This window comes from Astyanax mexicanus, chromosome 20 (genome assembly GCF_023375975.1).
Source record: "Astyanax mexicanus isolate ESR-SI-001 chromosome 20, AstMex3_surface, whole genome shotgun sequence".
Taxonomy (NCBI): domain Eukaryota; kingdom Metazoa; phylum Chordata; class Actinopteri; order Characiformes; family Acestrorhamphidae; genus Astyanax; species Astyanax mexicanus.
The window spans coordinates 8921856-8947326 of NC_064427.1; the positions used below are offsets into that span (position 1 = coordinate 8921856).

General features: G+C 37.9%; 1 protein-coding gene across 28 annotated transcripts in view; it reads left to right on the plus strand.

Annotated features, from left to right (window-relative positions):
- LOC103026865 (protocadherin alpha-C2) overlaps nt 1–25471 on the plus strand; it is a 105069-nt gene that overhangs the window by 67055 nt on the left and 12543 nt on the right. For 18 of the 28 annotated variants that reach the window (XM_049468696.1, XM_049468694.1, XM_049468695.1 and 15 more), the window contains 2 exons: nt 10659–10717; nt 20485–20573. The exons of 9 other annotated variants lie outside the window; for them this stretch is intronic. In XM_049468696.1, coding sequence (XP_049324653.1) covers nt 10659–10717; nt 20485–20573 — 148 coding nt within the window. Of the gene's footprint in view, nt 1–3301; nt 6153–10658; nt 10718–20484; nt 20574–25471 lie in introns of those variants that run through there. One more of the 28 variants, XM_007237782.4, reaches the window with a different exon arrangement.

The following is a 25471-nucleotide window of genomic DNA, read 5'->3' on the forward strand; positions in this document are numbered from 1 at the left end:
TAATCATATATTTTTTGAGATACCACCTATTTATTTTACTATTGTAAGTTATTTTATTCATGAAGGTACATGCCTTCATGAACACATACATATAAGTCTAAATAAATTATATTTAAGTTTGTTTTTGTAAAAATGAGATACAAAATAATAACAAAATAAAAGAATAACTGATTTCACCCAAAAGAGAAAAATGGTTGTTATATGGTTATTAGATATACAGCTCACGAAAAAAACAACAAAAAAAAAAACAAATAAGAGACCAGTTAAAAATGATGAGTTTCTTTGATTTTACCAAATTAAAAACCTCTGTTATATAATCAAAAGGAAGATAGATGATCACAAGCCGTCAAACCAAACTGAACTGCTTGAATGTTTGAACCAGGAGTGGCATAAAGTTATCCAAAAGCAGTGTGTAAAACTGGTGGAGGAGAACAAGCCAAGATGCATGAAAACTGTGATTTAAAACCAGCAGGGTTATTCCACCAAATATTGATTTCTGAACTCTAAATTCATCTGCTGTAAGTTGCACCCATTGCTGACGCACCATCTGTGCCATTATGATCACCATAGAGAAGCATCAACATTTAAGCAAATATTGTCTCAACCTAAAAAAAATCTCTCTTTCCCTTATGTGCTTCTAAAGAAAATAATGCTTCCTATATGGTTCTTAGTTTGATGCTGTTAAGATAAGATAGTGAAGGTAAACAGATTATGCTGCACATGGTGAATTGAGAATTGAATTCCACATGGAGTAAATAATGTAATGCAACCAAAATAATCTTAAACAATCCTAAAGTGCAGAATAATTAGTACATGCATATAAACTGCAAACACAAACAATATAATAAAAATACCTTAATGCTTCACAGCACAGTAAATAGCAAAACATACAGATTGCTTTCAAGACACAACAAGACACATAAGAATATGATCCAGATATGGATTTTGTATTGTTTAAAAAATTCAGAGTATCTTGTTTTGTTCAATAATTTATGACACACCCCTAACTGAGATTTTCATCAACTGCTTCTCTACAGCAGAGTCTTAGAAATAATATTTTATGAGTTCATAAATGGTGGCCATTTGGGTATAACAAGATTGTATAAGATTATGTTTTGCACAGAACAGATTAGCCATTCTGTGACCTTCCCTTTTTCCTTCTTTTCTTTGTTTTTTTTTTGTTGTTGATGATGACACAAATCAATAGAATGCCAGTGCTCAATGCACTAACATTTCAGCTGTGATGCTTTGTCAGAAACACTTAACATGAACCAAAAGGACAAAAAAGGGAAAGACATGCATGCCTCAGCTCTGATCTTTATTTTTTTTAATCAAATATGCTTTGCATATTTACACGGAGAACATCTGAAATCTAATTAAGATTTTACGATTTTGAGAAATAATTAACACACTTAAGTAAGATATCATTTTCTGGCAAATAAATACGAGCACTGTATGAAGTTAAAAGAACTGCAACAGTAATTGTGAATATTTGAGTGTCCGCAGGGGAAAAACTCTGTTGAATAAGCTTCGACATGACATGGTTCAGACTGATGCAAACCCACTAAATCTGCATTTTTTTGACATCAAATCCACATGTCTACAGTTGTGTAGATGAAATTTGTGGCATCACAACAGCTCTGACCGGTGAAGGCATGAACTACACCAAACCTCTTAAAGTGTTCTGTGGAGTCTTGCACCATTGCATTGCTGGCAGCTGTCTCAGATTTTTATGCTTGCTTGCCCATTTTTTATGAATTTCAAGAACTGACTACTCACTTATTTCCTAATATAGAGCAAATTGTATAAAAATATAATATGATTATTGTGGCCAAAATCACAGTTATCACACTTATCAGTATTATCGCAGTGCTTGATTTATATCCTTATTTTTTGATGATGGCTGAGAGTAATCAAAGCCATTTACTGCTAGTTTATGTATAAATTTGAATTTAATTTAATAATCAACTATTTACTGCAAAAATAGTACACAACCTCTGTCAAATTAAGTTCAGTTCTAGCTCTTAGAATTATCTTAGAAGGATGAACATCTTTGAGGAACTGTCATTGAGTTCAACCATGTTGATTCTACCACATTTTTATTTATGATTAAAATTTTAAAAGGGTAATACTAACCATAATGGAAACTGGTACCACCTGACAGATGCCATTGGAGCTACATTATCAATGCTCTTCCCTTCACTGGTTTTAATGTTTTGGGTGATTTTATTAAGTATAGCTTCCTACATTTGTTGTGTTTATGTATAGAGCTTAGTGCAGTTAATTTACTTGAGTTGATGTCATCAGACTCAGAGTGACAAATTAACTCGCTGTGGTTCATGTTGACAGAGGCGCAGAGATGCCTCAGGCGACCCAGTCCGACTCGAGTCAAAGCGTTGACACAGTGGTGATGATGATGGTGATGATGATGAAGAGGAAGTGAATAGGAATGGTGATGATTGGAGAAAGTGGGGCAACCTTTAGCATATTTATTCCAGCTGTTGGTCTTTGGGTGTGCTGATATAAGTGTATAAGTGTAAAAAAAATATGTCAGAGTTGAAGGTTTGGCTCACAGAATCCTGAGTAGCCTAATTGACATGCCAAAGCATTTAAGAGGCACAATTTTGCAAAAGTTTGTGTACTCCTATCTAAATGATTATATGAATTAAATAAACTTGCACAAAATTGCTTGACATATAATGTTTTAATGATATGTTTTGCAGAAATTAACACATTGGAAAATAAACAGGTTTTGTGTTTTATTTGTTCCAGTATTTTAAATTAAGCAAATAAACAGTAATTTGTTCCTTGAAATGTGTGACTCATTTACAGTTAGAAAATCATCAAAATGTGTAATTCACCAGGGGTGCCTGAACTTTTGCAAATGCAACATGGCTCTTTGATAAAGATACTGGGAATTGTGGAGGTTTAATTTAGTTGATGAGAGAGATGAATATATATTTTTATATATTTTAAAATATATATTTGGATGTCATTTTGGACAATAATTTAAATACGGGACAAGTGAGTTGAGGGGAACATTATGTTGATTGTATTTTAAAACATTTTTAACTGCTATAATTTCGTTGTTGGAAGGATTTTAATCATTTTTTTTACATTACCAGACAATATATATTTATTATACTTTTAAAATATTTACTTATATTTTAAGGGGGCAATTTTGGGTGTTTGATGAAGGACAAGAAGGAGGAGAGAAAGAGAAGGACACGGAGGGGGTGGAAGGGGGGCTAAGAGAAAGAGGGGAGGGGTTGAGAGAGCGAGAGATAGAGAGAGAGAGAGAGAGAGAGAGAGAAAGGGGAGGGTGGTCGTTTGAGCGCGCGCGCACGGTGAGACGCAGCGGTACCAGTGGAAACACCCGTCAGCGGCGCGCAAAAGGGGAAAAAACAGAAAGAACGGAATAGAGAGAACGAACGAGCAGGCGCGGACAAAGGAAACATGGACGCATCCAAGGAATATCCGTGCGCGTTTAATTCGGCATTTGCAAGCATGAGCTTCGTGAGCACGAGCGGGGGAGACAATTAGCCCTGCGTTAATGCCGCGGTGGGAGGCGAGATAAACCGCTGCAAATGAAAACGACGGAGAGCTGCTGCTGCTGCTGCTGCTTCTAATCCGCCTGCGGACCCCATGATCTTGCAATGGCTCTCGCGGGGAAATGTAAGTGCTCGAGAAAAGACGTGCCTATTTTATTCCTGGTGTTCCTATACTGTGGCCTTGCGCTCGGACAAATACGATATTCGGTTCCGGAGGAGCTGGACAACGGCGCGATTGTAGGTGACATTGTGCAGGATTTAGGGCTGGACATCCGAAAGCTCCCCACCCGAAAGCTCAAGGTAACGTCTGACGGGGGCAAGCGGTACGTGGACGTGAACGCTAAAAATGGAAAGCTGTTCGTAGCCGAGAGAATCGATAGGGAGGCGCTGTGCGAAGCGAGCAGCTGCACATTAAATCTCGATCTGCGTTTGGAAAACCCGTCCGAGGTGCACAGCGTGGAGGTGGAGGTGGCAGACGCGAACGACAACGCGCCCCAGTTCCCGAGGGACGAGTACCAGCTGGAAATCAGCGAGTCTGAGATCACGGGAGCGCGCTTTCCCATCGAGCACGCCCAGGATCCTGACGCCGGCACCAATTCAATCCGCGTTTACCGGCTCAGTCCGAACGAGCATTTCGCGCTCGACTCCAACAAACCGGCCCCCAACAGCAAGCATGTCGAGCTCGTGCTTAAAAAGCCGCTGGACCGCGAGCAAGCACCGCAGCATCAGCTAGTTTTGACCGCGACGGACGGCGGTTCTCCGGCCCTGACAGGCAGTACCACGATCAGCGTGCGCGTTTTGGACTCCAACGACAACAACCCGGTGTTCGACAGCTCGGTGTATAAAGTGAAGCTGCTCGAAAATTCGCCCAAAGACACGCTTGTGATCAAGCTGAACGCAACCGATCAAGATGAGGGCACTAACGGTGAGGTGTTTTATTCATTCAGCAGTTACACCCCAGAAAGGGTCAGGCAGATGTTCAGCATGGACACCAACACTGGAGAAATCCGTGTCAGGAGCAATGTGGACTACGAGGACACTAACTCGTATGAAATGTATATACAAGCCATGGACAAAGGGCCAGCTGCTGTTGCAGCCCATTGCAAAGTGGTGGTGGAGGTTGTGGATGTTAACGATAATGTTCCAGAGATTGTGCTCTCCTCCTTGTCAAGCCCGGTGCGTGAAGATGCCCGTGCTGACACTGTGGTGGCCTTGATCAGCGTGACAGACCGGGACTCTGGCCCCAATAAACAGGTGACCCTGGAGATACCACCTGGCCTGCCATTCAAAATCAAGTCCTTCAGGAACTACTACACATTAGTGACTTCTGCCTTTTTGGACCGTGAGATCACAGCAGCCTATAACGTCACCCTTAGTGCTACTGATGGTGGCACCCCTCCCCTCTCGTCCCAGAAGACCATTCAGGTGGATGTGGCAGATGTCAATGACAACCCACCACGCTTTGAGCAGACATCTTACACTGTGTATGTCATGGAGAACAATGCACCAGGAGCATCTCTCTGCACTGTCAAGGCTCAGGATGCAGATGTGAACGAGAATGCCCGCATCACGTACACTGTCCTGAATGACAACAACCATGGCATTCCCGTCACTTCCTATGTGTCAATCAAACCAGACACTGGTGTGGCCTACGCCCTCCGCTCCTTTGACTATGAGTCACTGCGAGAGTTTCACTTCCAGGTCAAAGCCCAGGATGGTGGTATCCCTCCCCTTAGTCGTGTAGCTACTGTCTACATCTATGTAATGGACCAAAATGACCATCCACCAGAGATTGTGAGTCCTCCTGCCAATGGGACACGCTCCACAGAAACAGTGCTGAAGAATGCTGAAGCAGGTGCACTGGTAAGCAAGGTGATTGCATATGATGCAGATGCTGGACAGAATGCCTGGCTTATCTATTTGCTGGACCAGTCCACTGATCTGGACCTGTTCAAGGTGCATGAGCACACAGGGGAGGTACGCACCACACGCAGAGTTCTGGAAGACAACTCCACCTCATTCAGTCTAACTGTGCTGGTAAAGGACCATGGTGAGCCACCAATGTCTTCTACTGCCACAATCAACATAGCTGTGATGGAGGTTCCACCTAAGGTCATCCCAGACCCCAAGAGGATCATCCGACCTCACAGCACCTTGCTGTTCTCTAACGTAACTCTCTACCTGATCATAGCCCTCAGTGCTACCACTTTTGTATTCTTGGTTACAGTGGTGGTGCTGGCCATTGTGCGTTGCCATGCCTACTGTACTCAGCCTGGTTCCTGCTCACCCTGTTGCGTGTCCCAGAAAAGTTTACAGGAGAGTGCTTCTGGTGGGGGTGGAGGAGGGTCTCAACCCAACAACAATGTGGTGCTTCGCCGGGATCTGAAAGTGGAGCCACATTACATCGAGGTCCGTGGAAATGGTTCTCTAACCAAAACCTACTGTTACAAAACGTGCCTAACTGCCACATCTGGCAGTGACACCTTCATGTTCTACAACACCGGTCGGCCAATAAGTGGAACCTGGGGATCGGAGCGCTTCTTTACGGGTGGCAGCGGCTTTGTGCGCAGACTAAGCATGCCAGATGCAGCAGGTTTACAGGTGTGTTTTAACACATTTCGATGATTTTCATTGATATGGTTGTATATTTGATGGATGGTGCAAAAACAGAAAAAAATCCTATCCAATTTTGAGTTAAATGATTCATGAATTAAATGGTTTAGAGCAGTGGTTTCCAACCCTGATCTTGCATGATGCCCTGCTATACAAACATTAGTGTTAACCCAGTTTCCAACACACCTGATCTAGCTAATCAAGTAATTTACAAAGGTTGGGGCAGGACTGGGTACTACTTGGTTAGATCACAATATACATATCTAATGCTCACAGACATTTAGCTATTTTTCTCCATTTGTTAGACCTGTTGGCAGTAATATATAATAGATATGAACACTGTGTGATCAGGCTTTTGACCTTGTTCTTTAGTGCTTGCACTCTGTATTTCTCCAACAGTGCGTTTCAGCACTCATACCACATTAGTGTCAAATGCTAAGACTTTCTGGAGATGTGCTTCACTTCTGATGAATAAGGGATTTGCTTTTGCATTTGAAGTTGTCATCACTTTTCCCTGTTGAGCTCATCCTCTTTCCTGTCTCTCTGTCACCCAGACCTGTCTCTTTCTATTCTCTTCTTCATGAGCTTTATATTTTTAGCATGGTCCCTGATTCAGTGGTCCGATGTGTATGGATTTGTACATTTTCCCGGTTTAAGTCTGATTTTGTCTGCAGATTAATTGTATTGCCATCTCAAGCTAATATTAACAAGAAAACAAATCGTAGTTATATAGCACTAATTTGGAAGCAGTAAATCCATTGGAATCTAAAAAATCATTGAACAGTAGTGTCTGTAAAATAGAAAAAAAATCCCCCAAAAACTGGGACATCAAAACAATCTGAATAGTCTGTTTTTTGGCCCTCTGTTTTAGGGCTGGTTCTTTGCCAGGAGTTGTAAAAACATGCAGCAGGTTAAAGAGCAGAGCTCTAAATAGATCAGCAAGCTCAGTTGAACTTTGGCAGACGTTTCCGAAATGGCCTACAACAGAAAGCTTTTGCAACCCCTATTTGTTACACACACTTGCATACTCTCAAATGGAGCGTTGTTGGTTCTGTGCACCACATTTACGTTCATCTCATCTGTTTTTGTACTTGTGTAATTGCCGTGAAGTCATGTTCAGCAGAACAGGCAGGGATACAGGAAGTCTGTTTTAATTGGCTCAAGCATGATGCGATGACTTGTTTGTATGGACTCCTGGCCTATGGAAGGTATATACAAGCCACAATCTTGACAAGACTGCAGTATTAGGATAAAGATGCAAAGTCAGAGAGGGGGGGCATGATTTTGTTAAATCCAACATTCTCTCTAAGCAACTGTGCACTGCGTAGAAGCCGTTATGTGCTGCAACGGCTTAAGACCAGAAGCCTCAGAAAGGAAATTAACCCCCAGCCCTTGATTCTCAGCCTGGCAAATTAGATTGCACGGGAGAGGCAGAGCCTCTGCACGTGCTCCCTCCCCTCTGAATTCACCTGATTAAAGAACATTATTTACCCAATTTATCTGGGGCACTCGCTAATGCTCTCAGCATAGCACAGATTCCGTAGCCCAGTTCTTTACTAGGACGGATATAAAAAGCCTGGCTGGATCTCCCGTACAATTCTAGCAATGCTTGCCTGTTGCTGCAGAATGGACATCACTCCTGCATTAAAACCTTGTTGTTCATTCATAAAATTTGAGAATGAAAACGTTCTATTCACTTGAAACACATACATATTACATTTTTATATATTACAATGTATATGACTACTATACACTACAGACCTTGCTGCAAAAGAACCACTTTTGGTTTCATAAAGAGCGTATTTTGTAACACATACCCAGTATAAAGCTGGTTCTTTTTGGATCCCTATTTGGTTCTTCAAAGAATCCTTTGGGCAAAATAGCAAGTGTGAAAGGTGAGAGATGCCGTAAACTACATTTTGGACCAAACAACCAAAATTTGGTCCAACCAAAAAAGGTGCGGGCCAGTAACAGGAATTTGACGCACTCTGTTGTCATCCATGCAATAATCAAAGAAAAAGAACTGGTGTTGTGCCGAAATCCGACTCCTCTTCCTTTGCATGTGCATCAAGTAGCAATATGGGCACAAACACTTATGCTCAGGTCTACCATAACCCTTATTTGTGAACATAAATTAAAGGAATCTGAGGGGAATTTGTTATATATTTGTTCTGCTGCATGACACACCTGTACTTGTACATTCTGTAAAACATCAGGGTCAAATGTAGGGAGACAACCCACATAGGTAATGACATCTGGACATATTCTTTATAGATAGCCCTGGCCTAAACACTACAGATGCTCAGTGTTCACTTCCTGTAAAATCCTTCAAGACTCCCTGTAGAATTCTCACCATCTCTGCCAGCTCCTTCATAATGGGGTTATTGTGTTGGGTTTCAGGAAAACATGCTCCTTTCTGACCAGTGCTGAGTGTGGTTTCAGTGGCTTCGATTTGTGGGATGGAAGATGTAGGTATCACATTACAAGGAATCAGCTGGTTTTATAAGATGATGTCATCCTATTAGGCGGGGAGTGGGCCGGCTGCTAGATAAAGGAAGGGGGGCTTGACGAGGGTTAAGTATGTTGACGGTCAGAGTGAGGAGTGAGGAGTGGGTCATGCTGTAAAGAGAAAAAGGCAAGGAAAAGGTAATTTAGGATGAAATGTTGTTATACATATTCAGTATATTCCATAATATACTCTGTAGGTTGGTTCCACAGACAGACAGGGTTTAGGCCTGATCATAGACTGTAATCCTTTCAATGAAAAGTCTCCATTTAAAATGCCATGTAGTCCAAGACTAGGTTTAATCCCTGTACAAATTCATCTGTGCAAATGCACCCAATACACCCAATGATGACACAGATGTGCAAATGCACAAACACAACTTGTTTAGTCCCAAGAGAGAAGATTAGAACTTGCAGAAACAGACAAACCTAAACTTATTGTTAGCATTTCTAAAGCCAGGCATAGAATAGAGGCGTATAAAGTGTTTTCTGCGATGATGGTGCTCTCTCCATCCAGTACTTGAGAATGGAATGAGTTACATAGTTAGGAATGAGGTTGGATGAGGTGGTGATCATACAGCACCCTGACCTTACTAACTCTCTTGCCACTGAATGCAATAAAATCATCAAGGATGTTTTAAAACCTAATCAAAAGCATTTCCTGGAGATTAGAGACATTTATTCAAGTAGTTTACATGCAACATACACTCTTAAATGTATATAGTAGCAATAAATTTTGGCATCAGTATCTTATCTTTCATTTTTTTCATTTAAGGAAACAGTTCTTCAAAAATCTCAGTTTATTCCAGTTTAGGAAGTGTAGAAGAATTCTATTACTGCATTGGTTAAAACAAAAGCTCAAAAAAAAGCAGGTATCACATTACAAAGGATTGACTGGTTTTATAAGATGATGTCATTCTATTAGGTGGGGAGTGGGCTGGCTGCTAGATAAAGGAAAGGGGGCTTGAAGAGGACTGAGTATCTTGACAAAAGAGGAGTGAGGAGTGGGTCATGCTGTAAAGAGGAAAAGGCATGGGGAAAAAGTAATTCAAGGTCTTATGCATCATTAGTCTTACTAGGGTGAAATGTATGGTTATATACATTCGCTATATTCAACATTATGTTCTATAGGTTGGTTCCACAGACAGGGATTGGGCCAGGTTTTAGACTATATTCCTTCCAATGGAAAATCTCCATTCAAAATGCCAAAATGGTGCTCTATCCATCCAGTACTTTTGGAATCAGTTAGTTGGGAATGAGGTAGGATGTTCGACAGACAGGGATTGGGCCTTGTGGTGCGTCCAAATACTTCTGTGCAAATGGACTTCTCTTTTAAAAAAATGCATCTACATTCATCTTCATCCAATGCTTTTATATATATATATATATATATATATATATATATATATATATATATATATATTTATATATTTATATATATATGCCTTACTTTTATATATAGAAGGATTCTGTTAGCAAATTAGTTAAAACAATAGCTTTTTTTTTTTTTTTGCATGTTATAAAAAGGTAGTTGGTGGAGTTTGTGACATACTGGCATTCAGAAGGCACTGGCAGATGTAGTGGGAGAAGTGGATGGGTGTAAAAGGCGCTTTAGATTATGTGTCGAAAGAGTGAATGATTGAGTATTGGATATTTCAGTCCCCCCAAACCTCATCTGCTGGGTGACTGATGTGGCAGTAATTCACCAGAGGAGCCTCTAGCTTCTTTATGAGCTTATGAGCTCACAACACATGCACACACACACACAAACGCACACACACACACACACACACATATACACACAGCAGCTCTCAAAATCATGGACCATGGCTCAGTGCCTATCACTGGGCTCTGTTGGCTGCAGCTCATATCAGAATTCAGAGAGCACAGACTCTCACAGAGCTCCATGATTTATTGATGAGAACCTATCTAATCCTGTCCCACCCCTTTCCCTCTTCCTCTCTCTCTCTCTCTCTCTCTCTCTCTCAGCCTAAGGGACCGAATGCTGACTGGCGATACTCTGCATCTTTGAGGGCAGGAGTGCAAAGGTAAGCACATTTTGCTCTTCCTAATCTTCTGAAGCAGCCTCAGTCAGTTTCTCCTAAACACTTTAAGCATATCTTTACTGTATATCATCACTGTTATAAGAAAGCAGCAGCTGTCCTTTACAATGTGCGGACATTCCATTATTAGTGCACCAACATAAAGTTACTTATAGATAAAACAGTAGTGTTTGTAGTTTCAGTTGGTTCTTTAATCAGTACCATAGGATAACCACTTTTGGATCAATAAAGAACCGTGCTTGTAATAAACTGTATATTTGTGAGAGCAAGAAAGCTTTTAATGTGTGTGATGTAAAGTGTGTTTTACAAGGGAGGCACAAAATATATTGCAGTCAAAAATAAGTGAAAAAGCTGAATACAAAAAAGGACACATTTATTTTATATTGCAGAGTGTGCTGTACGTTATGTTGTAGAGTTTCCTGTAAAGTTAGCACTATTTTAAACAGCTTAATTCATGACAAAAATAGCACTGCCGAAGCTAGATAAAGCTAGATAAATGTATGACTAGAACAGCACAGCTGAAGTAAATTCATGATTAGAATAACTCTGAGGTACTGAGGTATGTTTATGATTAGACTGACATTTCCTACTGAGCTAGCTACTGTAGCAAAAGGTGTCACTAGAACAGCACAGCTGAAGGAAATTTATCATTAAAATAACACTACTGAGGTATGTTGATGATTAGAATGGCATTGTTTAGAGAGTTAGCTACTGTCAATAGAACAACACTGCTGAAGTAAATGCATGATTAAAGAAGCACTGCTTTGGAATATAGATTGTACTTTGCTGGTTTGTCTGCTGGGATATAAAAAAAATAAATGTTTAATAAAGATTTAAAGTTTTAGTTTTGTTTAACAAAAGCAAGACAAAAATACATTTAGGTTATTTCCTTTATTTAATTGTGATTTAGTTCTATACCGATTTAATGGTTCTTCAGGCTCACAGTTCCCTATAACAAACATAGTAATAATAGAATCAAAAGTGGTCCTTCTGTGGCATCACTTCTTTAAGAATTATTTTTTTATTTTATTATATACTGTATATATATATATATATATATATATATATATATATATATATATATATATATATATATATTATATATATATATATATATATATATATATATATATATTTCAGGGTAGAATGTTATAAACAGTGTGTCATGAGAATTAATTATGAAATGTCATGATTAATGCACCAAGAGAAGTGCTCCAAGATGATTTTTGGAAATAGGAGGCCTTTGCGTGACAACAGCAATTTTCTTGACACAGTCTAAACTGTAACACGCTGAGTTATACTGGGTTACTGGATGCTTTACTTTGAGTAAATAAATGAACATTTTAAATATTAAGGTAAAATATTAATTTGTTTGTAAATAATTAATTTTGCTTAAAAATGAATGAAATGATGTAGATCAGAGAGAGAGGGAGAGAGAGAGAGATAGAGAGGGATAGATCATTATATTATTATATGACCTCAATAATTCTTGCTTACCTTAATATTTGTAGATTTTGAATATGAATTATCAATATTCTTTGTGATATTATTTAATTGTTTTATATAGAGAGATTCCAATTATAAATAATACAAACTGTTATGAAATGCTATAATTCCTTGCTCCATACAAGTAATGTGTAAATGTGTCATGGCTTGATAAGACTCAGATACATGCACATGCAATCAACTTTATTAAGCTCTACAAAGAGTGGTCAAAATGAGCAAGGTCAATACAAATAAACAGCAGTATAAAGGGTTTAACATACCAAAGTACGGAGACAGTCCAGGGGTCATACACGGCAAGATGATATTTCAGAATAGGCAAAAAGTAGGGTAGAAGAAGAGAGAAAACATAGGAACTGAAAACATAGGAACTGCTTTGTGTGAGGAATTAAGGTGTATATATACTAAGGGGAACAGGTGAATTCAGTATGCTGGTGATTGACTTCCTGGTAGCTTGCAGTGTCATGTGACTGTGTGAGGGAGTGATGTCAGGGCACATTCTGGGTATCGTAGTTGGGAGACTGGAGATCGCAGGTAGAGCTGAGTGTGGGAGAGACATAAGCACCTATGGCGCCAGGCGTGAAAAACTGCACTAGTATCCTATTATATTATCATTTTACCATAATTTTGGCATAATATAGTCTTAAAATTACTATATGACAGTAATAATGCTTATTGCTAGGCCTGTAACAATAAATATTTCTGTGTGGACGATATAGTGTCCCATAAATAATTGTGATAAAGTATATTGTCTTTTAAAGACAATTTTATGCCACTGATTTAGTGATAGTATAGTTGAATTATAATGCAGTTCCAGCCTTTTAGAGAGCCATGAAATATTTTAACTATTAGGAACATTCATATGTTCCAATAAACATTCAATAGTATGTATTTCTTGAATATCCTGAATAAAAACATAAATAAAAGAAAGTTTTGTATTTGAACAAAGATGACATACTGTCTCAATATAGGTTAATGGTCTCTCCTCTTCAAAAAAACAAAAAAAAAAAAAACAGCAAAAAAACATAGTGAAATCAAAATGCCAAATCAAAAATTATCGAGGTCATGTTGATATGTTGTACAATTAGTCGATAATGTAATTATCATGACAGACCTACTTATTTATTTATAATTTATTGTCTTAAACAATATTTCATCCACACAAAAATGGATATTGGCTATATTTTACTGCTTAATAATCTGTACTGCTTTATAACCCTAACCAAGCACATAAATATGCAGAAGTGTGCACAAAAAACACCCAGTCACATGCTCCAGCACATCCAGTATCCGAGGGCCTCTTCTCGGCAGTGCGGATATCTGCAGTGATGTGGTGGATATAGGTCATCAGCATTTCCCGCACCAGATACACAGTCCTTCAGCGCTGAGCATGAAGGACAAGTCAGCTGATGAACTGACTGTGTGAGGGTGTGGACACACACACACACAAACAAACACACACACACAGATTTGTAAAAAAGGGAGCCTATTTTGCATAAGCACACAGATGCTGGTCAAGTACACACTCTGAGAGAGGCCATTTACATGCATGAATTCCCACAGAATTACTCATCTCAGACCCTCAGAATAGATCCTCTCTCCTTTCACCCCACCTGTACTTACACTCTTGTTCTCCTGTAGGACAAATACACACATTATTTCTTGTATCTCTATGATGGCAAGAAGTACATTTTAAGCATTTCTATTGGTCAATTCATAATGAAAATATACTACAATGCCTGGCGGCCAAACAAAAAAAAAAAGTTGCCACCTGGATTTAACTGAGCAAATGACATGGGGTTGATGCTGCAGTTGGTCTGCAGGTCTAGGTTCAGCAACAGTATGTGCTCAAAGAATTAAGGTCAGCTGACTACCTGAACATACTGAATATAGACCAGGTTATCAGATCCATCAATAGATTTTTTTGTGGTACGGGCGAATTCCAAGATGATGATGCCAAGATTCATAGGGCTAGAATTATGAGAGTGGTTCAGGGAGCATGAGATCATCATTTTCTCACATGGGTTAAGAGAGTTCACCACAGAGTCCAGACCTTAAACCCAACTGAGAATCTTTGGGATGTGCTGGATGGAGAAGAGCTGCTTTGTGCAGTGGTCAGACTCTACCATCATCAATGTTGCTGCAAGATCTTGGTGAAAAATTAATCCAGCAACACTGGATTGAAATAAATCTTGTGAATTTATTGCAGAAGCTTAATGAAACAATGCCACAGGCGGTCCAATGAAATGAGAGATTAAGCTTTTTTTGTGGTGACTTTTTTTTGACCAGGCAGTGTACAACGTTATTCATTATAATTATAGTCAAGTGAAAGTGCAAAATGTCAAAAATGAAGACATTGGTATTAAACAGTTAGAAAGTTCTATATTTTGTGGTGCAAACAAATATAATTCTCATAGTAGTAAATATAATTCTCTCTCTTAGTAGCATAGTCAATACGAGATTACAATCATTACAAAGCACATATCAATTGACTGCAGAACAGACAACAGAACAGACAAGCATGCGTTTAAGAAGGTGCCTGTGTGAACACTCTCAGCATTAACCTTGAGAAAGTGATCTTGATCTTTGATAACTCCAATAAATCATGATCTATATCCTTGACACAAGATATCCAATGGTTTTTAGCCTTGACTCTTTGTGAAGTAGAGTTAATGTTGATGCTACTCACATTGGTTTTGTTTAGTTTACTAAAAGTGCAGTGAATCATTTAAACTGCAGATAAAGTTTTTTATTTTTTCTATAAAAGATAAAAGAAAAAAAAAAAAGCGATGTGTTAAGAAATTAAATTCCATTCTGGAAATTATGATATTCTACTCTGTGTGCAAAAAATAAATGCACAAATAACATTAATTAATTAACAGAAAAGTAAGATTTTGGTAACACACATTTGGCTAGTTTTGAGCATCTATTACACTGTGGTGTCTGCAGCAAAGTACAGTAAAATAGAGTAAAAGTACAGATTTGTAAACAACCCATATGCAAGTAGTACTGTAAAAGCATAACCTGCACAAAATCATGTGATCCGTTGTATAAAAATATTATTATATAATATATATATATTTTTTTATTGAAAAGCCTAGCTTGTAACTCACTTGCTTACATTTTAGCTGCCTGGAGATTATCAACAAGAGTGTGCTATTAGTACTCTAAATTGTTTTTGGGTGCTTTGCATTATTGACAATGTGTTTCTTTGTACAGTATAGCACTGCAGGTGTTCTTTTTCTTCAGAACTAATTATCTTAATATTTATCGCTGTGGAAATGTCTTGCCTCAGCAGCCGAAGTCAGAGAGAGCACAATTGGCTATGCTCTCTCTTTGGGTAGATGGCACACTCTGCCCATAGCACTCATAGTGTTGGTCATGTTGGTCAGCACAGGCATCTGTCAGCTGATGTATCAGAGCTGTGTCGCTGCGCTTTCCTCCGAGTGAGCTGGATACCCAGTGATGCTACAGCAGCAGCTGTTAAAAAAGAGGCAGTGGATGACTTCACATGTATCGGAGGAGGCATGCACTAACTAGTGTTAAAGACATTACTACTGTTAGGGGGAGCTCATGTGAATATGGATTGGGTTATTGACATTTTAAACTTGGAAAGAAAATGAGATAAAATTAGTAAGAAATATTTTTAAAAATGTAAAAATAAATAATTGACCCAACTTTACAAGGATTTAACTAATTTATCACTAATTTGTAAAAGTTTTAAAGGAAACCAAAGGCTTTTAAAGGGAAAAGTGGTCGTTTTTACCAACAAGACTGTTCAAAGATTGCTAATGTATGGCTATTCGAGAGTTGAAGAATAGTACCGAATCTCCACCCAATTTTTTGCAACCTATTCCACATTTTGCAAGATCCTCCCTCAACAGAAACACGTCACATGACACACGGCTCATGCTCTGCAGCTGCTCAGTTTAGAGGCTTGGTTCATAAGGCCATCTTTTAGATCATGTCCTTTACTGCTGCTCTGGTGCACTGTTGCTCAGTACTATAATTCGGCGCAATTATTCATTTCATTAACACAATAAGCCATGTAATGTGATTTGTTTAGGGAATTAGGTTTATATCTTCTGCGGCTTCCTGTTAGCACTGCTGATGGCCTTATGATCTTATGTATGCAACTGCAGAGTGCAGGCTAATTATTATCTTTTTTTTTTTTTTTTTGGTTTTAACAGAAATCCATCCCATTCCTCACCTCATCCCATACATACACACACACAGGGAGTGCGAACGTACTCAGAGCAGTTGGTGCTTGACACACCCTGTGCTGCATTGCAGATGCCCTGCTATACCCACAGCCTCATAGCTCCACATGCCTTACATCCATTATGGATGTATGGAATGCTATGGCACAGTACAGAGCCCGGTAGTTGTGCGGATGCTTGTCTAGGTACGGTTGCCATGGTGATCAACACTGAGGCTGTTTGAGGGTTAAAGGCCCTGTCAAGTGAGCATAGAAAACAAAACAAGCACCCATCTTTTAAGGACTTGCTCCATGCACTGCACTTACGGGACTGTGAATTCACTTAAATTCAGTTTTAAATACAGAAGACACTGAGAGAATATAACATTTTAATACAGGGTGTCTGCAGAGCCTTACAAAGTCCTAATTAGTATTAAAATTTCTTAAATTCGTTACCCAAAGGGGATCTTTAAAATGCCACAGACAGGAAGTACATTTTATTTTACATTTCACTGCCTTTTAAAAACATTGAAATACAAGTTAGCTTACTGATTTAACAACAGACTGAACTAAGCAAAACCAACAACCTAATTTTATTGTTTTAGAGGAGGCACTATTTTTAGGTACCTCAATTACAAGCATGGGCGATAGCCAACCCTAATTTTGCATTGGCTCCTATTTTATGTGTAAAAGATGTAAATTTTTGTTAATGCAAAATTTTAGCTTATTTATGTTTGTTTTAAATATTGTTCAGATCTTAATTTTGCCACTAATTAAAATAAAAAGTCTTAAAACATTAGTTACCTTTACCTTTATGCCTTCAGATACCATGTAATAGAACAATAAGGAAGGATAATGAAATAAGTGATACACCAAAATGTGTTACATTGGGTATATAATATAATAAATGATCTCCAAATCCACTTATCTGAATATCTCATGACATATATGCCACCCATATACCCAAAGCAATGATTAAAATGTTCAGCAAAAACAAGAACAAATGTTGAAGGCAGTTAAGCATATAATTTAAAGCTTTCATCTCAACAATAAAACACATTGCTTGTAAAACCGCAGATCATATTTTGAAATATGCAAGTAAATATAAATTAAAACGAATAAAATGGTTAAAATCAGGAACAATACTTGGTCCCAGATTTGTCCTGGTTGCTAACAGTTCAATTCCATCACCAGATCACCTTATTTACCATCATTTAAAATGAAGCACTAAGTTACCAATCCAGGTGTTAGATATAACTATATAACTAAATAACTATTTATAATAACATTATTTTCTTCGAAGAGAGTATTGGAAATGCTTTAATGAACACAATGATGTAAAATCACTACTTTTTGTGTTTAAATACAAGATATAATAGATATAATGTTTGAATATAATATGTTTTTATGAGCAAATAAACACTTACTGTCCAAATAAATTGCTTTTTTAAAATCTCACAGGCACCTTATTTGTTTTACACCCCAAACAATATATACTATTTGTCGTTTGGAAACACCTCTTCCTTTTTTGACTTTTTACATTGTAAATTTAATATTGATGACATTTTGTAAGCAGACAGTGTTAAACTAACCAGAATATGTTTTATACTCTAAATTCTTCTAAGTAGAAAAAAACATTTATAACAGATTTTAACACTCTTGCACCATCTCAGTTGGGATTAGGTCAGATTATTACAAACACCATACATATGTGTTCCTTGATTTTTTTTTTGATGTTTGTTATTTTTTTAATATTAATCTACAATGTAGAAACATATATCGAACAAAAAAAGGAAAATTAGATATATATTATATAGTATTATATAGTTAGAGCTATGGTGAAAATATAATATAATATTTAACGACATTTTTATAGGAACACAGACAGAGTCCTATAAACTAAAAAAAAATTAAACAGTCTGCCATACTGAGCATTGTGGTTTTTCATTCAAAATATGCTTTAATTCATCTTTTTAATAGGACTAATTAATGTTTTTTATTTTTTTTGAGCTTATTGTTCCTCATCACCAATTCTTCTCTGTTTTATCACACCCTCAGTGGTGTCTCCTCTATTCCGGTCCCTCCGTGTCTATTAGCCGTCTCCTCTGTCACTCCGTGTTCGCCTCAGTGCACCTCGCAGGAGCCAAAGTGCCACGAAAACAGACCATGATAACCCACGGCAACTCTGCGTGTCATCTCGCACACGCTTCAGACACATCAGATCACACACAGTCTGACATGCACCTTCAAGAGCTACACATGCACACACACACATAACACACACACACACACACACACATAATGCACACACACACACTGAGCAAATCAAACACACGTACATGCATACACGGTGACAGAATAATTCATGTGTATGACGTACATGCATACATACAGAATGGGCACACACACAAAGGACAATTTTATTGGTCAGTTGTCTCATTATTGTCAGTTGTTTCATAGTTATCTCCAAATTAGTCAGGCTCTGTAAATTCACAAAAATTTAAATCTAAGCTTGAAACTAAGCACGCCTCTCTATCTCTCTCTTGCTGTGTTAATGTCTATCGTACTGCGTAACTGTATAACAGGATTCTTTTTTCCATATATAGTAGTGTGCAAACGTTTTTGCACCAAAGCAAATTACACTAATCCATTTATTTCAGCAATATGACTGTTTTTACCTGGAAAAAGCACCATGTATGATTTGAACAGATGCAAATAAACATACAGTACAGGCCAAAAGTTTGGACACACCTTCTCTTTTTCAATGCGTTTTCTTTATTTTCATGACTATTTACATTGTAGATTCTCACTGAAGGCATCAGAACTATGAATGAACACGTGGGGTTTTATGTTCTTAACAAAAAAAGGTGAAAACATGTTTTATATTCTAGTTTCTTCAAGATAGCCACCCTTTGCTCTGATTACTGCTTTGCACACTCTTGGCATAATTCTCTCAATGATCTTCATTAAGAGGTGGTCACCTGATATGGTTTTCCAACAGTCTTGAAGGAAGTGTTAAGGTGGTTTAACAGAGGTGTTTATTAGCACTTGTTGGCCCCTTTGCCTTCCGTCTGTTGTCCAGCTCACCCCAAACCATCTGGATTGGGTTCAGGTCCAGTGACTGTGGAGGCCAGGTCATTTTTTTGTTAAGTACATAAAACTCCACATGTGTTCATTCATAGTTTTGATGCCTTCAGTGAGAATCTACAATGTAAATAGTCATGAAAATAAAGAAAACGCATTGATTGAGAAGGTGTGTCCAAACTTTTGGCCTGTACTGTACATACAGTTCCCCAATGGTGGAACAAACTACCTTCCACTACCAGATCAGGAGAATCTCTCGCTATCTTTAAGAAACTCCTGAAGACAGAACTCTTCAAAGAGCACTTACTCTCTTAACACCTCTAACACACTAACTACTTCTAACCTCATTTCCTTCTTCCTCTCCTTCACTCCTCTATCCTATTACTCCCCTTGTCCTCCTTTTATCCCTATCCAAAGATGTTTTACCTTGAAACTTATTTTACATTGTACTTGACTATTGTAAGTCGCTTTGGACAAAAGCGTCTGCCAAATGTAATGTAATGTAATGTAATGTACAGTAAAACATAACAAGACATTCTCATTTTTAACTATAAGTATGTTATATCCTGTGAGCCGAGCTGAAAAACAAAGTGTGGTTCCAGATTTCTCCTGGATGCTCCTCAGCCAGCATGTGTATATGTTCAGTTCCGTCAGCAGCTCCCCTGATTTACCAAATTTACCAATTTACCAAACCAGATGTTGATTAATATGATGAGAACTAGATATAACTCTATTAAACTCAGACGAGGAGAGATTAGGAGACATAGGGCTGTAAAAGCACTGTTTTTTGTGAAATACTGAGCTAATAAACACTTAGTTCAAAGATAAGACACTTATTCTTTACTGAAAGTCCCACAGGTGCCTAAAACATTTGCTTTAACAACATGTTTTTTTTGTTTTGTGTCATGATTTTTATTTTTTTTACCAAGGGGTGATTTTTATTGACCTGATTCTTTTTATCTTACAGTTCTGTTCACATGGAGGAGTCATCAGCTGTGATGCAGGGGGCACAGGGCATGCTGGTCCAGAACTGGCCCACTGTGTCCAGTGCTGCAGGTGAGACCATACATCTTCCAAAATTAAACAAGTTTTGAGCATGTTTGATGTAAATTTTGAACTGTTACTTAAGCAGTTACTCTAGTTAAGATTTAGCAGTAGATAAAGTAGTTAAAGGTCATTTTTTTAGGTATGTTATATACTCACCGAGCACATTATTACAAACAGCAGCTTCAGGTAATGCCCATCCACCTGGTTAGGGCATTTCTAGAGCTGCTGATCTCTTGGAATATCCTGGAGTTCTGAATGATTTAATAAAGAAAAGCATCCAGCGAATGGCATTTCTTTGGATAGAACCATTATGTTGATGAAAGATATTGAACAAATATGACCAGGCTGGACCTAAAGGACAGAAAGAAAACTGTAACTCAGATAACATCATAAGAACTGTCGTGAGCAGAAAAACATCTCCAAATACACAACGTGTCTTGAGGCGAAATCTTGAGATGAAAGGCCTGCAACTATAGAAGACCACATTGGGCTCCAGTTCTGTCAGCCAAGAACAGAAAGCTGAGGCTGCAATTGGGCTGCAAAAGCAAAGCCTGATCTGTTGAATCTCAATTTCTGCTAAAGAACACAGATGATTGATCCTGAAACCATGGAAACAAACTGCCTTGTGTCAACAATCCAGGCTGGTAGAGTTGGTGGAAAGATGTGGAGGGTGGAGGATGTTTCCATGGAACACCAATAATTCTTGTGTGACTTGAATGAATGCCACAGCCAATATGCATCCCTTCATGACCACAGTTGACCCATCTTCTTCCAGCAGTTTCCAGCATGATAAGGCATCATGTCAAGAAGCAAAAGTCATCACAAACTGATTTGATGAACATACGAAAGAGTTCAGTGTTAATCAGTGGCCTTCAGTGGTCCCATAATAAAAAAGAATGTGCGCCTGAAAAACTCTACAGGAATTGCATGAGACAGTCATGTCAACAAACATCTAGAAAATGTCTAAAAGGAATGTTTACAACATCTTTTGGAATCCACGCAATGAAGAAATGTGGAACGTCTTAAAAGAGTTTTAGGAGCCAACTGAAGCTCCATTATCCAGTGACAATACAGTGTTTGTAATAAAGTGCTCAGTGAATATGAAGGTAGGTAAGCACGCAGCTAGGTTTGTAGGTCGTTTGATCGATAGGTAGGTAGGTAGATAGATTCTGTTCTTTTTCATATTTTTCATTGTATACTTAAGCAAATATGCGATTTTAACAAATTTATGCATATTCAATACAAGTATGTACATGTACAAGTAAATGTTTTCAACAAACAAACCAAAGGTCTTCTTTGTTTGGTGGTGTGTGGTGTGGTCAGTGGTGTGGTGTGGTGACTACTCAGCAGTACTCATACTGTACTAAGAAAAATTGTTACAGTTGTGGGCAGCTTCAATTTACATTGATAACATATTGGTTGAATGTCTTATTAAAAGCACTACATTTTACACTTAGATTCACAAAGAAAATAATAAAAGAATGTACGCTTGAGTGAAAAATTGATATTATATGAAAAAAAAAGTATTTTAAACTTTTTTTAAGAGACATCATTATTTTATTTTTTTACACTTCTGCCGTGCCAGTTTTATGTTTTATCCCTGCCCAGAACATGGTTAAAGTAACTAATTTAATAATGTATATTCAAGACAGTCACAGGGTCGAGGGTACTGTGGGAGCTTACATATTGGAAATGTTATGCTCTGAAAACAGGTGGGAAAAAATAACAATGGACTTAGTATAATAAATGGTAGAGCAAGCAAACCTGGACGAAACAGTCCAGACAAAGTGTCTGAAAACTGTCAGAACACCTCAAAACCATTCACTCAAATCTCTGCTCTTAGAGACTTTGAACTCCAAACATGATTTGAGCCTCAGTTAGCTGAAATACTGTCTGTGTTTTGAGTTTAACTAACTTATCTACAAATCCAACCATACATAACTTGTCACATGATAACTTTTCAAATCCAAATTCAGTAAGACACATTTTTATCAGGGCTGTCAATTTTAAAGTGTTGGAATCAGAAACTCTTTTTTTTTACGCAAATTAATTATGCCACCAAGTTTTACCCCAACTTCTGCCATAATCAACCTCGTCCCCGCCCAAAGCATGGTCTCGGTCTGGTTCCAAACGAACTCTGGAGTGTTTCGCTTGTGGTAAGAATGGTCTCTTGATCTGGTCTCGATTCAAACCAGCTATCAGGTCAATCTGATATATTAGCCAGATAATATACTGCTATAAACAGACTCTGTCTCTGCTGCTCCATGCTGTTTACACAATGAGTACGGTATGCGAAGCATTCAGTGCTTGCAGATATGCAACTTTGTTATCCACTGTAAAAACTTGCGTCTTAAGAAAAACAACCGTGATTAACTGCAGTTAATCGCAGGATATTGTTGTGATTAATATGATTACATCCCTGGTCATGCTAACTAAACATATGTAAGCTTTGTACTTGAGTTACAAAACCAACAGAGCTTTCTCTTAGTCCCATAGCAGTCACTTGATCTGTGGTGTATTTTTCCAAAAGCATATTTGCTTAATATGTTGGCAACTTAAATAGATGTTAGGGTAGTTGCTGGTGTTTCCCAAACCAATAGACATAAGATTATCAAACCATCGTGACAAAGCCTTGTTCACAAAATCGTAGTTCCAGTGAGCATTCAAAACCACTGTCCTTATTTTGTGTAGTTTGACATACAACTGTAAAGCTGTGGATAGTAACATGGTTTCTGGTAACTGCATCATCAGTGTTTTCATTCTGACAAGTTATATATTGTCAGAAAGCTAAAAATGTAAATCTGTCTTTAATACTTAATGTTATGTAGTTTTTAATGTATTTCTGTGCTCATGAGGAATGCTGCTTTTATCAGACACAATTGCTTTAACTCTTGTGTGTTCATATTGAAAAAAATATATTCAAAATGTATTGATCAGATATATTCATGATAAATATGTTTATGATGCATGTAAAATACAGCTTAAATTTAATTTCTATGTATAATAAAAAAAAGGTCACACACTCTAATATTTCGTGGAACCGCCTTTAGATTTGATTCTGGTGATTTTGTGTTGATTTTGATTTTGATAAGCTTCTGCAGTGTCACAAGATTTATTTCAGTCCAGTGTTGCATTAATTTTTCATTAAGATCTTGCTGATCATTGATGATGGTAGAGTCTGACCACTGCGCAAAGCCTTCTCCAGCACATCCCAAAGATTCTCAATGAGGTTAAGGTCTGGACTCTGTGGTAAACTCTCTCAATCCATGTGTGAAAATGATTATCTTATGCTCCCTGAATTACTTTTTCACAATTCCAGCCCTATGAATTCTGGCATTGTCATTTTGGAATATGCCCGTACCATCAGAGCAGAAAAATCCATTGATGTAATATCTTGGTCTATATTCAGTATTTTGAGGTGGTCAGCTGACCTCATTCTTTCAGCACATACTGTTGCTGAACCTAGACCATTTACTTTTTTTAAAAGATAACTGGTGAAAGAGCACACAGTACTGAACAAATATAAGTAGCACATATGTAGCTACACAGACTTGTAAGGTAAAAAAGCAGTAGACCATGTTTGTCTGCATTATACCCAGTCTAATGTGGATTAGAGAATGATATAAATTGAAATGATGTAAAATAAATCAAAAACACTCAAACTCAAACTGAAAAGTAAAACTATAATAGTCATATTTTGCCCACAGGCAACCCCACCTTCATTCAGCAGACAGAAAATTCAGGAATCATGACTAAACAGTCCTTCATGTTGGCTTTCAGACATTATTTCCAGTCTAATGTCCTGTTGCATTTATCAAACGTGACTTTCTTTCTCAGTCTGCAGCAAAACACATAATTAACTTGCAGAAGTGCTTAATTATCAGCGGACACTATAATTTAAGATGTTTTATTTTTGGAGAGGTTAATATATGCAGCCATGCTTATTTACCCAGGGTGCATTTAAATAACTCTAGCAGTTTTTGAGCCTTGTTGGTTCTTCTTCTTTGTAGTTTGTGGAAGTCTTTAGGTTGCCAGACCTTTTTAAATCATTATGTACAATGTATAGTACACTAGTACACTATATGAACAAAAAAAAAAGTTTTTTAGGATTGGGATGTCTGTTCATTTAAACACTGCGAAATGTCTTAGGCATTGTTTGTTACAAATAATTATTTTTGATCGAACACAAAAAGTGGTTTTTACTACTGTCAGCTCAAAATTTTTGGTTGCCAGATATCCAGTGCATCCCTAAATTTAATGAATAGTTTCTTAACACTAGAATCGTAAATAAATGTTCTTGTTTCTTATTTAGCCAAATGGTATTTTTTTTAGTAAACCTTGTCCAATTGCACAACAGTGGCTAAGAAAGAACAAATATGTGGGTAGAGATTGTCATTCTCAGGTACTTTATCTCTGGTGACTGAACTTAAAGTGTAATCTTAATGCATGACTAGAGCTTCAGTGGTGTACTTGCTCCTTGTTCTCTTTGTAATGTAATGCACTTATCACAAGCCTGGGTACCTCTGTTAACAGGCCAATTTGTCTGTCCAGAAGCATGTCAGACTCTGCCCTCACCTACAGTCAAATTAGCCGAGATAAGGTGAAGCATCCATTAATTTCCAGGCATTTAATGTCCTCGCTGGAAATTAATTGTAAAGTTTTAATTAATGTTGGGATTATTAGGGATTGGCCTGCCTAGCAAAGAAATAATGGAACACAGCAAATTGTGTCTCTCCTTTGAGATTTGAATGTCACAGTGGAGGACTGAGGCTGGGTCAGTGAGTGCACTCTGATCATATTTGGTGTTCCTCACAGATATGGACAGACTGGCGGATCGATATGCTCTCCCATTAGAGAGATTAGGCAGAGGCCATGTGTCTCCAGGGTGGTAGATAACTGAGATATTG